Raw genomic sequence first — 15,132 nt, 5'->3', positions numbered from 1 at the left:
CTTCACTGAATAGGACCGCTTGACTTGGATGAAGTTGAATCTTAATCACCTAGACGGAGGGATTCCTGAATGGAGAAGCCTTTTCTTCATTGGCTGCTGGTTTCTTTGGCTTTGGAGAAACAAGAGAATCCATGAACCTGACTTTAAAAGACCAGAGAATCCTTCTGCTGAAGTTCTAAAGTATCTTCATGATATTAATCAATCTATTGCTAAGCCTCAGATCAGTGAGTCCGCAACTATATATATATATATATATATATATATATATATATATATATATATATATATATATATATATATATATATATATATATATATATATATATATATATATATATATATATATATATATATATATATATATATATATATATATATATATATATATATATATATATATATATATATATATATATATATATATATATATATATATATATATATATATATATATATATATATATATATATATATATATATATATATATATATATATATATATATATATATATATATATATATATATATATATATATATATATATATATATATATATATATATATATATATATATATATATATATATATATATATATATATATATATATATATATATATATATATATATATATATATATATCATCTTCTAGTATCTCAAACTGGGTTTTAGACCATCTCCTAACTGGGTGAAATTAAATGTTGATGGGCTGTGACTTACGAAAAAGCTGTTGTTGGTGGTCTTATTCGTGACTGCAATGGTAATTGGCTAGGTGGTTTCAAATCCTTTCTTGACATTGGATTTTGAATGACAGGTCACGTGCCTTAAGTGCGGTGGTTTCATCGTGGCCTCGCGCTTTAACCATACCATGAGCGACGGAGCTGGTGTAAAACAATTCATGAACTGCGTTAGTGAAATGGCAAGGGGTGCACGCGAACCTTCCATTCAACCGGTGTGGTGTAGGGAGCTCTTAATGGCTAGAGATTCTCCGCGCATTACATGCAATCATCGTGAATATGAACAAGTGCCATCTGATACCTCAATTCATATGAGGACAATATCGTTCATCGATCTTTCTTCTTTGGACCCACCGAGATAGTTGCCCTTCGACGCTTGGTTCCACTTTACCTTCCTTACTGCACCAAGTTTGATGTTATCACGACATGCTTATGGTGCTGCCGTACAAAAGCATTGTAGCTAGAGCCAGAGGAGGAGGTTTGGTTGATGTGCATCGCCAACGCATTTAACCCTTCGTTACCTGATGGTTATTACGGCCACGTTGTGTTGCATGGCCAGCGGCAGTCACAGCTACAGGGAAGCTTAGCTTTGGGTATACACTAGAATTAATAAAGAAAGTGAAAGTTGAGGTGACAGAGGAATATGTGCATTCTGTGACAAATCTAATGGTGACTAAGGGTCGATGCTTATTTACGACCGTAAGATCATGTATTGTGTCAGATCTGACACGTGCTTAGTTTATAGAAGTTGATTTTGAATGGGGCAAGGTAGTGTATGGTGGAGTGGCCAAAGGTGGGGCTGGGCCTTTCCTGGAGTAACTTATCTCGTTCCCCACAAGAATGCAAGAGGAGAAGAAAGTATAATATTGCCAATTTGCTTGCCTGCAAAAGCTATGAAAAGCTTTGCTAAAGAGTTTGAGGACATGATTGGGGACCAAAACCTATCTACAAGGAGTGATCTTTGGATCAAGTCTAGCTTATAGTTTTATGGCTGAAACTCTGACGAAAATTGTAGTTTGTCATAAAAAAAATATTTAGTTTGTTTTTATTTTCATTTTTAAATATTTTTTTATTATATTATTCATTCAACAAGTTAAAGTTGAATGAATAATATAAAATAAACATTTAGTCACAATCTTGTAAAAAAAATTGCATATAATCTTTAACAATTTTTTACACAGAAAGTATTTTTTTGTTTTGAAAAGTTATAATATGGGAAAAGTGTTTGTCATTTTAAATGACATAAAGTTATGTCATTTAAAGAGAGAGACAGACACAGATTTTTTATTTAAATTTTAAATTAAAAAAACCACCGGCTTTCTCTCTTCCATGATTTCTATTTTTCTGTGTCTATCTCTCTCCTAAAATGACATAACTTATGTCATTTAAAATGACAAATACCAAACCTTTATAATATATAAAGAATCCTTTTTCAAAAATCTATCTTATAGTTATTATTATTAATATCATTATTATTATTAAATTACACAAAATGACTTATGGCCTAGTTTGACATTTCTACCTTTTTTTTAATTACTTTAAGTATGTTGGGCGGTGTATGAATATATCAAGTGTCAATTAAATTTAAAAAATGAATTAAAAAATAAATATTTTGAAATCGATACTTAAATTAATATATTTATATAATTAATTTAAGCAGAATCTAAAATGTATGAATTAAAAACATTTAATTTACAAAGAATATATGGATAATTATTTTAAAGAATTCCAATAATTCCAAAATTAAAAATAATAAAATTTAAGGACAACAGGGATCTTTTATTGCACCTAAACGACGCCGCCGTCCACTTTTCAAACAGACCTATCTTGGATGAGTGTGGTCAAGAGTTGGGAGAGACATTCGTAAACCTCTCGAGCATGGGAACTCGTTGACACATCAACCTCCCACTTTTTAGTGGCGAAACTTCCTTTGGTAGTGGCCAATTTGAAAGCCACCGCCAAATCTGGTAGGGTGTAAATAAATTAGGTTAGATTTTGATTTAAATAAATTAGATTTGTGTAAAAATTATTGAGTATGATCTGGTCTATTAGTCTGTGTAGGCTCTAAATTACAAGTCTGGTCTAACCTATATTTAAAAAATAAAAATCTTGACTAGGCCTGTTAGCCTGCTTAAGTCTATTAAATATTCAATAATTAAAAGAATAAATAAAATAATATTATTTTATTATTAAAATAATAATTTTATTTATTATATTTTAAATAAATAATATGATATAGACCAGCCTATAGGCTTATAGGCTCGACATGTACAAAAAAAAATCTATGACCTGTTTTTTAAATAATTTTTTTTAAAAATATAAGTTATTCTATTTTACTATTTATAATAAGCCAAACCTGACCTAGTATAAACTAGGTCGTAGATCTCTGTAAATCCAACTAGTCCATTTATATCCAAATTAGTCCTATGCAAGGTGAGCCACAAAAGGTATTTACACTACCCAATATGTGCCGGTCGTTCTCTAGCTTTCCTTAAGTTAGAGAAACACTAAAGTTTACGTGAATCACCAAACTAGAATCTTCCTTTAATATTTTTAATAAAAAGAAATATCGAGTCTGGTGGTTCCGTATTAAAATTTTTCTCCAGAAAGTTAATGTAATGAGAACTTTTTACATGGAAGTGTGTGGAAAATATTTTTAATACTACGTCAATACACTCTTCTACTAAATGGGAAAAATTTAAAAGGACATAAAGGAAAATATAAAAATAAAACAAAGATTAAAGTGAATTTTTTTATCCATTTTGTGAGGGTCAGCGGTTTTCATAATGCTCCAAAAAAATTAAAAAAATTTAGGGTTAGCATGAGGGATAGCAGTTACTGCTTATTACCGAAACACTTCGGCCCATAATATCAACTAGAAGTTTGTATTAATTGATCCATTATTGTTGCTTGGCCAAAAATATGAAAATTTTGATCTACAAAAGAAAATTTAAAAGAAATTAGTTGGAAAGTATAAATAACTGTAAAGGTTTTTTTAAAAAATTAAAAAAAAAACTTGTAGTTGTAATTAATTTTATTTAAATTGAAAAAATAAAAATTATATTATTTTGCAAAGTGATATTTGAAAATTTAATACTAAGATTCTGGAGTCGGATTATGTTTTTAGATTTAATCTCATATAACCCCATATATCTATATAAAAATAATTAACTTAAGTTAATTATGTAATTTATTTATGAATAGTTAAAAATGTTTACCCTAAAAACAAGTTAAATAAAATGATTATTTACAAACAGAAATTTAAATTACGAAAAAATAATTTAGCTATCTTTTTCATTATTAAGAAAAAATAATTTAAATAAATTTTTTTTTGTCAAGTTGATTTAAAACATGTTGATTTTCATCTTTTTATGTTGATTTAAATTATTATTAATAAGGAAAAAAATAAAAATTTAATTTGTAATTTAAATTCAAATATCAATCTCAAAAATTTTGTAATCATAAAGGGAATAATTAAATAAATATATATTTTGTTATATATATTTTTATATTTTAGGTCCTCAAAATTTTAAAGCCTACTGAGATGATAAAAGTAAGGCATCATCGTATAAGAACAATATAATGCCAACCAGCTTGATAAATGAGATGCTAACAAGAATAATAAGAAAAAATGATCTCAGATTGTTGAACAAAAAATGAGAGATAAGTCTCGCTTGATGACTAGTATACGAGCATGGTTGGCTAAGAACTAGAGAGTTCAGTTTCCAGATATCTATAGAGAAGCCAACGAATGGGTAGACTCGCTAGCTAACATGTCTTTAGAGAGTCAGCTCCAGGAAATTCTTACTCGCTATCATGTTCCTCCCCCTGATCTGAATCTTCTTATTTTGGCAGATGCGGCTTTTGTAGGGACCATCCGTAGGATTTGTATTTGATTTCTCTTTGTGTTGTTTTTCGGGGGCATAGCCCTTGAAATTTTCCCCCACCAAAAAAAGAAAAGAAAAGAAAGATGAGTCAAATGATTACACTAAAAGGAAGACAATGATGGATTAATTATGTCACTAATAGATGCTAATAGTGATAGTTGTAATAATATTAGTCTTGATTATTAATGATAAGAGAATAATTGGTTTGCACTTAAAAGTTACTTATATAATTTGTTGATTGGATCCTTTTTAAAATTTGAATTTATATGATATTAAATATATTATATAATTTTAAATTATTTTTTATAATATTTCTGTATCTTATGATTCGATACGATTTATAATACGCCATACAAAAAACAAGCCAACGATACGGGATACTTATTGCGATTCAACAACCTTGATCCGAAAGTAGCCTTCTTTTCATAGCATTTCCCAATTATTATTATTTTTTGATATGCAACATTTACATAAATATTTAAATCAATAATTTAGCTGAGTAATTTTACATGAGTTATATTAGGTTGCACGTTCCCTAAAAATTTCAGTCACACCGTGTGTCTCTGCAAAAAAAGAAAATGCACCTCATTTAGGCAAGCAGAAAGATGCCGTGAGCATTGCATGCGAACCATTAAAACTTTGGCATTACTCGCCATCTAATAATAATTCAATTTTCATTTTCAAATACTTAATTTATAAATACTTGCAGCCATTGCTCCACTCATGACTCACTCAAACTAAATACAGCCTTCATTTTATCTCTTGCGTACTTCTTTCTTCATCAGCAATATATATTCGATCCCCATTTTCTGATAACATGGCTTCACTACCTCCCTCTCTATTGTTTACAGTGAGGAGGCGCCAACCGGAGCTGGTAGCTCCAGCTATACTCACTCCACATGAAGTTAAATTACTATCCGACATAGATGATCAACAAGGCCTCCGTTTCCTAGCTCCAGTCATACACATATATCGTTACGAACCATCAATGGGAGGGAAAGACCCAGTTGAAGTCATTAGAAAGGCACTATCACAAACACTTGTTTTCTACTACCCATATGCAGGTAGGCTTAGGGAAGGGCCTGGCCGCAAATTGATGGTGGATTGTACTGGAGAAGGTGTCTTGTTCGTTGAGGCTGATGCTGACGTAACACTTGATCAATTTGGTGACTCTCTTCAACCTCCATTCCCATGCTTCCACCAACTCTTTTATGATGTTCCAGCCTCTGAAGAAATCATTAACTATCCCCTTCTCGTCATACAGGTCTAATACACACACAATTGATAATTCACTTATCTTATCAACTTCTTCATTAATTCTAGAAAACGAAGCTATACAAAAATCACGTGAACCTTTTGAAGACCTAATTAAATTACACTACAAAAGATTAAATATGCAAACATATACTTTTTTTTTATATTTTCTTGACGTTGGAATTTTAAATGACAGATCACGCGCATTAAGTGCGGTGGTTTCATCGTGGCCTCGCGCTTTAACCACACCATGAGCGATGCGGCTGGTATAAAACAATTCATGAACTGCATGGGTGAAATGGCAAGAGGTGCACGTGAACCTTCCATTCAACCGGTGTGGTGTAGGGAACTCTTAATGGCTAGAGATCCACCGCGCATTACATGCAATCATCGTGAATACGAACAAGTGCCATATGATGATACCATCAATTCATACGAGGATGACATCGTTCATCGATCTTTCTACTTTGGACCCACCGAGATAGTTGCCCTTCGTCGCTTGGTTCCACTTCACCTTCCTTATTACACCACATTTGATGTTATCACGGCATGCTTCTGGGTCTGCCGTACAAAAGCATTGCAGCTAAAGCCAGAGGAAGAGGTTCGATTGATGTGCATGGTCAACGCACGTGCTAGGTTTAACCCTCCGTTACCTGATGGATATTACGGCAACGCTATTGCATACCCGGCAGCAGTGACCACTGCAGGGAAACTTAGCTTTGGGTATGCACTAGAATTAATAAAGAAAGTGAAAGCTGAGGTGACAGAAGAGTATATGCATTCACTGGCAGATCTAATGGTGACTAAGGGACGATGCTTATTTACGACCGTAAGATCATGTCTCGTGTCAGATCTGACACGTGCTCAGTCTAGAGAAGTTGATTTTGGATGGGGCAAGGCAGTGTATGGTGGAATGGCCAAAGGTGGGGCTGGGGCCTTTACTGGAGTAACTTATCTCGTTCCCCACAAGAACGCAAGAGGAGAAGAAGGTATAATATTGCCAATTTGCTTGTCCGCGATAGTCATGAAAAGCTTTGCTAAAGAGTTTGAAGACATACTTGGGAACCAAGACCTATCTACAAGGAGTGATCTTAGGATCATGTCTAGCTTATAGTTTTGTGGCTGAAACATAAGGCATTGGAAAGCTGCAACAATATTTAGTTTGTCATCAAAAAAATATTATGTATAAATAAACTTCTGAGAATTTAACTTCTCATAAGTATTAAATGATGTTTAGTTAGTTTTTATTTTCATTTTTGAATAATTTATTTTATTATATTATTCATACAACACCTTGAAGTTAACTTTTTTGGCATGGCGGAAGAGATCTACTAAATCTTTGATTCCAATCAGTAATATAAGAGTTGAATAAGAAATAGATTCTAGAAGCTAAAAAAGGTGTGCCTTGAGCAATTTCAATAACAGGATTCATTAATATTTTTGGTATAGTAGATGCTATCACATATACAATTATATTTAATTTGATGGAATTGTTTAACCTTAAATGGAAGGGTCTTTATGACGCGCACAATCAATAAATCAAGGGAAAAATTGATAAATCCCCTGTGGTATTGCTTTGAATTACTTACAGCTATATTTTTTTTTTTTAATCACTTAACATCCTGTGATTTTTCCATTGACATCTCTCATTAACACTATTAGAAAACTAACTAAATATATCTATTATACCTTTCTTAGAAGAAGTAAATAAATTGATAAAAAAAGAAAAACAAGACCAACTGTCATGAAAACTTAGGACGCTTAATAAAAGACTTAAAGAAAAAATAGTAAAAAAATTAAATGTGATAAAATAAAGAAAGAAGGAAAATAAATGTTTACAAAAAGGAAAATAGAATAAAACATAAAATAGAAGAAAAAATACGAAAAAATATATTAAGAATCACAATATTGACATAAAATACTAAAATTAAAAAAAATAAAAATAGTCCAAATGAAAATATATATACTGAAGACAAAAAAATTAGAAGAAAAAACTAAGATAAAAAATAAAATTAAAAAAATAGAATAAAAAAAATCACATATGAGTTTCCAATATATAAAAATAAATCACATATGAGTTTTCAATATATTTAGTTTTATCTTTTATTTTATTTTATTTTTGTCCTTGGTCTATTTTATTCTTTTTTATTTAGATATGTTTGGTTTTTTTTGACTTTTTGGTTTATTTTATTCTGATTTTCTCCTTGAGTTTTTTTAGGCTTATTCCTTCACATGTACTAAAGATTTTCATAAAAAAATTAAGAAAAAAGAGAATAAAATAGAGATATAAAAAAGATCAAATATATCTAAATAAAAAGAATAAATAGACCACGGACAAAATAAAATAAAAGCAAATATATTAGAAATTCATAACTGCGATTTCTTTTTGTTCTATTTCTTTTTTATTTATTTTTTATCTTAATTTTTTCGTTTTCAATATTTTTTTACATTTTGATTATTTTTTATTTTTTATTTTAATCTTTTCTGCAACTCTTGTAATTTTTAATATAATTTTTGTTATTTTTTCTTCTATTTTTTTGTTTTTATTCTATTATTTTATACATTTATTATAAATATTTTTACCCATAACACAATTGATTTTTTGGGTATTTTTTTTTTATTTTAGAACATTATGTCTTTTTTTTTCTTTATCACTTTATTTTCTTCTTATGAGAAGGGTATAATAAGTATACTTAGTTCATTTTCTAACAGTGTTAAGGAAGGTGTGGATGAAAAAAAATCACAGAAAATTAAGTGATAAAAAAAGCTCAGGAGTGTAAGTGGTTCAAATTAAGCAATTAATTAGAGATTATTTTTCAACTTTTTCCATAATTGAATTCATTTTCAATTAGTTCTAACTTCTTTATAGGTTATTACTTCCTTAGTTACCTGCTTATGCATTTATAATGCACAACATTATTACCCAGGTTGCGTTATATACACATTGTTAATACATTGTAGGATTGTGCTTTTGCTCATGGAGCTATCTTTTTTATTAAAGATTATAATGCAGAATAGAATGTAGATAATGTGTTGCCAAGAATATTAGACCCCAAAGAAGGGATCATATTCCCATTTAAGTTGGGTCAATCTCTTTTTTGGGTTTCATACTTTGGGACTTTATGTCATATTTTAATATCCCTGAAGTGTAAAAGAATAAAAAAAACTGAACTGTATTAAAAAAAATCTGGTTTATAAAATCCGGTTCTTGAACTAAATTGGTTTATGAATTGAAGTAGTTTAAAAAAATCATGAACTGAATTGATTGTTTTTTCTTATTTTTTTTTTTTTTTAATCTTTTGCTCATGGATCTATCTTTTTTATTAAAGATTATAATCCAGAATAGAATGTAGATAATGTGTTGCGAAGAATATTAGACCCCAAAGAAGGGATCAAATATCCCATTTAAGTTGGGTCAATCGGACTTTATGTCCATATTTTATCCCATTAAACTATGATTAGGGGAGTGTAAAGGAACCAAAAATTTGAACTGCATTTAAAAAAAATCTGGTTTATAAAATTCAGTTCTTGCACTAAATTGGTTTATGAATCGAACTAGGTTAAAAAACTCATGAACTGAAATGGTTGTTTTTTCCAACTCTTTTTTTTTTAATCTTTTTTCCTCTTTACTTTTCTTCCTTATTTATTTTTCTCCTTCTTTTATCTTTATTTTTATTTCTTTAGCTTTTTTGTTTTTTTTTCTCTTATGTGTTTTCTCTCTTATTTTTACTTTATAATATATTTTTGAATTATTTATTGCTTTTTTTTTTCAAATTTGTGGTATCGTTTATATTTTTTATTTTTTCCTCAATATTTTATAACTTTTCATTTGAATTCAGAATTGCTTCAAAAACTAGTATTAGGAGTATGCAAAAGAACCATAAAATATTATTACAAAAAAAAAAGAACCATAAAATAACACCACACTTAAGAAAACTAATTTTAAAATCTAGATCTTGAACCTAAACAATTTTTCTCTCTTCTTTTTGTTATTGAAGACAGTGGATGATATTATATATCACTAATAGATTTGAACCCATGTATGAAGCATAGGAGGTAGATGATAAGAATTATCACTGTGCAATTATAAAATTAAAGAACAGACTTACTTGATATGTATGAAATAGATAGAATCAGAAGAATGAAAAAATGCAGTATTAGAGGAGTAAAACTCGAGCCCACAGAACGTGTCTCCTTAAGACAATTTTTCCCCTCACAGATGCCAAAGGTTGATGGACACTTGTCTCCCAGGATATAACAGATTTCGTCTGAAGAATAGTGGCACTACCAATAAACAGCTCAAACGAACACAACAATTGCCAGAGGAAGGTACACCGGAGGATGAAAAAAAGTATGCAAACCGGAAGAGAAGAAAAATTCTGGCAGAGTTTCGGTGCAGAAAAATCAGATTAAATTTCTGAAGGTGTCAGTGTCTATTTATAGACACTAACCGGTCACGATGAACATTCGTCGGCGACGAACCGCCGTGTCTGACGGCAGCGAACGGGTGCGACCAGTGACCGTTCCGACGAACAGGCACAACAAGTGACCGGTTCGGCGAGCAAACACAACCGGTGACCGGTTCGCGAAAGGGAAGAACTGGTTCGGTTAAAAATTGCTCAAAAAACCGGCGGGTAGAAACGTTTGGGTTCAAAATTTTGGAGGGAAGCAACATATACATTTTTGGATGAAATATTAAAAAATAAAATAATAAAAAATTATTTTTATTACACACATACGAACCGAACCGATCCGAGCCTAGCCGAGCCGAGCCGGCCGAATGAAGGCGGTGCGCGCGGTGGACCACAACCCACCTAGCTCCTCCCCCTCCACAAGATGTGTAGTGGCCCAAAGGGCCAATCTAGGAGAGTGAGGTAGGAGCTTATAAACTCTCTCACTTCCTACTATTTGTCCAATGTGGGCCTTGTTAATACCCACACACCTCTTCATCTTTCCTTTGCTCTTTTCTTTATTAACCCACTTCTTATTCATAACCAATGGATTATTGTTCATAAATTCCAACAATCCCCCACATAGATAAGAAGTCAAATCATCGTGACAAAATGCATAAGAATATAAATGCAAAGTGTAATTTTCTCAACGAGAAACAACTGCATCGAGATAGGTGGAGTTACCTTTGAACCTTCTCTAGTGAAAACCTATAGGATATACTCGGTCAATCGGTGGTCTAGATCGACTTGAACCGTCAACCTTTAGTGTATACCTAGACAATAGGAGTCACACAATTGCTTCTCTAGCATTGTTGGTCCTTTGTTGCGCCCATTTTGGCCGTGGGACACCTGCCTGGTTCTGCGCGTGTTTTAGAGAATCGGCCTTTGAAAAATTCTCATAGAAGCGACCCTCACTTCACACTCATATAGGTGATTTCTTGTGATGTAACTCACTATACATCATCTGAACACAACAGATTAAGAAATCATTAAAAGTCTAAGTGCTTACCTTCATAAATACACTGTCTTGTCTTAGGAATGAGTATGAGTTTAAAAACTCCACAGTGTTTGAACAGTCGACCATCACTTAGTTGTCTCTTTGAACCTAGTTCATGGGATCTCCACTCTTCTAGGTAGAGTTACTGCAATGCTCAACAATTGATAGGCCTTAAACCCATTCTTTTCGACAAATTTTGAACCAACTCTCTAGGAATCCCTTTGGTTAACGGATCCGCTATGTTCTCCTTAGACTTAACATAGTCAATTGCAATAATTCCATTCGAGAGTAGTTGTCTTACGGTATCATGTCTACGACGTATGTGTCTAGACTTACTGTTATACATGACGTTCTTGGCCCTTCCAATAGCTGCTTGGCTATCACAATGTATGCATACAGATGGTACCAGTTTTGGCCAATTGGGAACATCCTCAATAAAATTACGAAGCCATTCGGCTTCTTCACCGGCCTTATCTAAAGCAATAAATTCTGCTTCCATGGTTGACCTTGCGATGCAAGTCTGTTTGGACGATTTCCAAGACACAGCACCTCCACCAAGGGTGAACACATATCCACTTGTGGATCTAGTATCGTTAGAGCCGGTGATCCAATTTGCATCATAATACCCTTCTATAACTGTTGGGTATTTCTCGTAATGCAAAGCATAATTTTGAGTATACTTTAAGTATCCCAGAACTCTTACCATAGCTTTCCAATGATTTTCCTTTGGATTACTCGTAAAGCGACTTAACAGACTTACTGCATAAGCAATATCAGGTCTGGTGCAGTTCATAACATACATAAGGCTTCCCAACACTTGAGCATATAGCTTTTGTGCTGTAGCTTTACCAGTGTTCTTTAATAAACTAATATTAGAATCTACAGGGTTCCTCAAAGGAGTTAGTTATATTCAAACTTTTGAATTTCTCAAGAACCTTAGCTATATAGTGAGCCTGTAATAAGGCCAACCCTGCAGATGTTCTATGGATTTTAATACCTAGGATAACATCTTCTATCACCATATCTTCAATATCAAACTTACTTTTAAGTAATTCTTTAGTAGCTTTAATCATTTGATTATTACTACCCATGATCAACATGTCGTCTACATAAAGACAGACAATGGCAAATCCTTTTTCAGTATTTCGAACATAGACACATTTGTCACCTTCATTAATTCGAAAACCATTTGATAACATGACTTTGTCAAATTTTTCATGCCATTGTTTTGGAGCTTGCTTTAACCCGTAAAGGGATTTTATTAAGCGACAAACTTTTCGTTCTTGTCCTGGAACAACGAAACTTTCAGGTTGTTCTAAATATATCTCTTCTTCTAGGTCGCCGTTTAAGAATGCGGTCTTAATATCCATTTGATGTACTTCTAATCCATTCAATGCAGCTACCGCGATCAACATCCTAATGGATTTGATCCTTGTAAGAGGTGTATAAGTATCGAAATAATCGAGACCTTCACGTTGCCTATAACCTTTTTACCACAAGCCTAGGTTTATATTTATCAATAGTGCCATTCTCTTTCATTTTTCTTTTGAACACCCACTTACTTCCTAAAGACTTATTTCCAGGAGGAAGATTTACCAATTTCCAAGTTTGGTTGGACATGATAGATTCTATCTCACTATTGATGGCCTCTTCCCAGAATGGTCCTTCCGGGGACGTTATAGCTTCCTTATACGTCTGAGGCTCATTTTCTAATAAATATGTTATAAAATCAGGTCCAAAGGATGTGGCGGTCGTTTGCCTCTTGCTACGTCTAGGTTCATCTTCTATATCCTCTACAGGATCAGTATCGGTTGTAGCATCCTGAGGTATCACAACCTGATCATCATTATTACCACTTGATTCATATATTTTCTTCTTATACGAAAATACGTCTTCAAGGAAAGTAACTTCCCTTGACTCAATAACTGTATTAACATGTATATCTGAAACATCAGATTTATGAACTAGAAACCGATAAACGCTATTATTAAGTGCATAACCAATGAATACACAATCCACGATTTTAGGTCCGATTTTCAACCTTTTAGGTTTAGGAATCGCAACCTTAGCCAAGCACCCCCACACTCTAAAGTATTTCAGGGATGGCTTCTTTCATTTCCATATGTCATATGGTATGTTATTTGTCTTTTTGTGAGGCATTCTATTAATAATGTAGTTAGCCGTCAAAATGGCTTCCCCCCACAAATTCTGTGGTAAACCGGACGTAATTAACATAGCATTCATCATTTCTTTCAATGTCCGATTTTTTCTTTTTGCAATCCCATTTGACTGCGGTGAATAAGGAGCTGTTGTCTGGTGTATAATACCAGACTCTATACAAAATTCCTCGAAGGGATATTCTCCCCCACGATCGCTCCTTACCATTTTAATTTTCTTGTTGAGTTGATTCTCAACTTCACTTTTATATTGCTTAAAAGCAACAATAGCTTCATCTTTACTATTAAGTAAGTACACATAACAATATCTACTGCAGTCATCAATAAATGTAATAAAGTATTTCTTATTACCCCTAGATGGTGTAGATTTCATGTCACATATATCAGTATGTGTTAAATCTAACAACTCGGTTGATCTTTCAACTGATTTAAAAGGTAATTTCGAAAATTTTGATTCAATACATACTTGGCACTTGTTATTTAAACATTCAAATTTAAGTAATAAATCTAAATGAATTAAACTCTTAATTGACCTTAAATTAACATGTCCTAATCTATTATGCCATAAATTAGAAGACTCAAGCAAGTAAACAGAAGTAGTAGTATTATTAATAATATTGGAATTGTTCCTACATACACAGCATTCTTAGTAAGTACAAACTTATCAGAAACAAATACAAGTTTAAAGTCATTCTTGCTTAACATAGATCCAGAAACTAAGTTCTTGCGAATATCAGGCACATGGAGCACATCATTCAGTGCCACTATCTTGCCAGATGTCATCTTCAAAGCCACTTTACCCACACCTTCAACTTTTGAAGTAGATGAGTTACCCATATAAAGTTTCTCATCATTATCTGTGGGAGTATAGGAGGAGAACATCCACTTGTTTGAACAAACATGTCTGGTGGCACTAGTGTCCACCCACCATTCCTTAGAGTCTCCCATAAGATTGCACTCCATCACCACTGCTGCCAGATTCAGTTCTTCAACCTGATCAGCAATGTCAACCATATTGGCTTGAGTGCTCTTCTTTTTCTTATTGAACTTTTGTGGCTTCCTCTGATCTTTCTTTTGTTCCTTCTTACAATCCTTTGCATGGTGGACAGGATTCCCACAATTGTAACAGTTGCCTTTGAACTTTTTTCCCTTTCCTTGCTTAGCATTTCCATCTTCAGAATATTTCCTCTTCTTTGACTTTGATCCCTCTTCAACTACATTAGCCTTAGAGATCATAGGATTGTTGCCATTCCTCTTGTCAGACATCTTATTGTCTTATTTTATTCTCAATCTCGTAACTAGATCTTCAAGTGACAATTCCTTGCGCTTATGCTTCAGATAATTCTTGAAGTCTCTCCAAGAATTTGGTAATTTTTCTATGAAAGCAACAACTTGGAAAGACTCACTAAGAGACATTCCTTCTGCATGAATTTCATGCACTATCACTTGAAGTTCCTCTACTTGACTCACAACAGATTTGGAGTCTTGCACCTTGAAGTTCAAGAATCTGCGAACTATGAATTTCTTCAAGGCAGCATCTCAGTTTTATACTTCTTGTCCAGACTATCCCAAAGTTCCTTACTAGTCTTCGGGTACAGTACACATTGTACAATGTGTTGTCCAGAGCATTG

At 32.5% G+C, this 15,132-nt stretch overlaps 1 protein-coding gene and 1 pseudogene across 1 annotated transcript; both read left to right on the top strand.

Annotated features, from left to right (window-relative positions):
* Nucleotides 1-851: 851 nt before the first annotated feature.
* Nucleotides 852-1,718, top strand: LOC133286974 (benzyl alcohol O-benzoyltransferase-like; annotated as a pseudogene).
* A 3,654-nt stretch (nucleotides 1,719-5,372) lies between these two features.
* LOC133286973 (benzyl alcohol O-benzoyltransferase-like) lies at nucleotides 5,373-6,990 on the top strand. The gene is made up of 2 exons (XM_061484513.1): nucleotides 5,373-5,886; nucleotides 6,073-6,990. Exons 1-2 carry the CDS (start codon nucleotides 5,440-5,442, stop codon nucleotides 6,988-6,990), a joined length of 1,365 nt encoding a protein of 454 aa, XP_061340497.1. The 5' UTR covers nucleotides 5,373-5,439.
* Nucleotides 6,991-15,132: the final 8,142 nt, after the last annotated feature.

The sequence above is a fragment of the Gastrolobium bilobum genome, unplaced genomic scaffold (assembly GCF_033153095.1).
Source record: "Gastrolobium bilobum isolate Gb01-03AN ecotype WA unplaced genomic scaffold, APGP_CSIRO_Gbil_v1 utg3810, whole genome shotgun sequence".
Classification (NCBI taxonomy): Eukaryota; Viridiplantae; Streptophyta; class Magnoliopsida; order Fabales; family Fabaceae; genus Gastrolobium; species Gastrolobium bilobum.
Note: the sequence above shows the minus strand (reverse complement) of the source record. Positions and strands in the feature narration are given on the sequence as shown.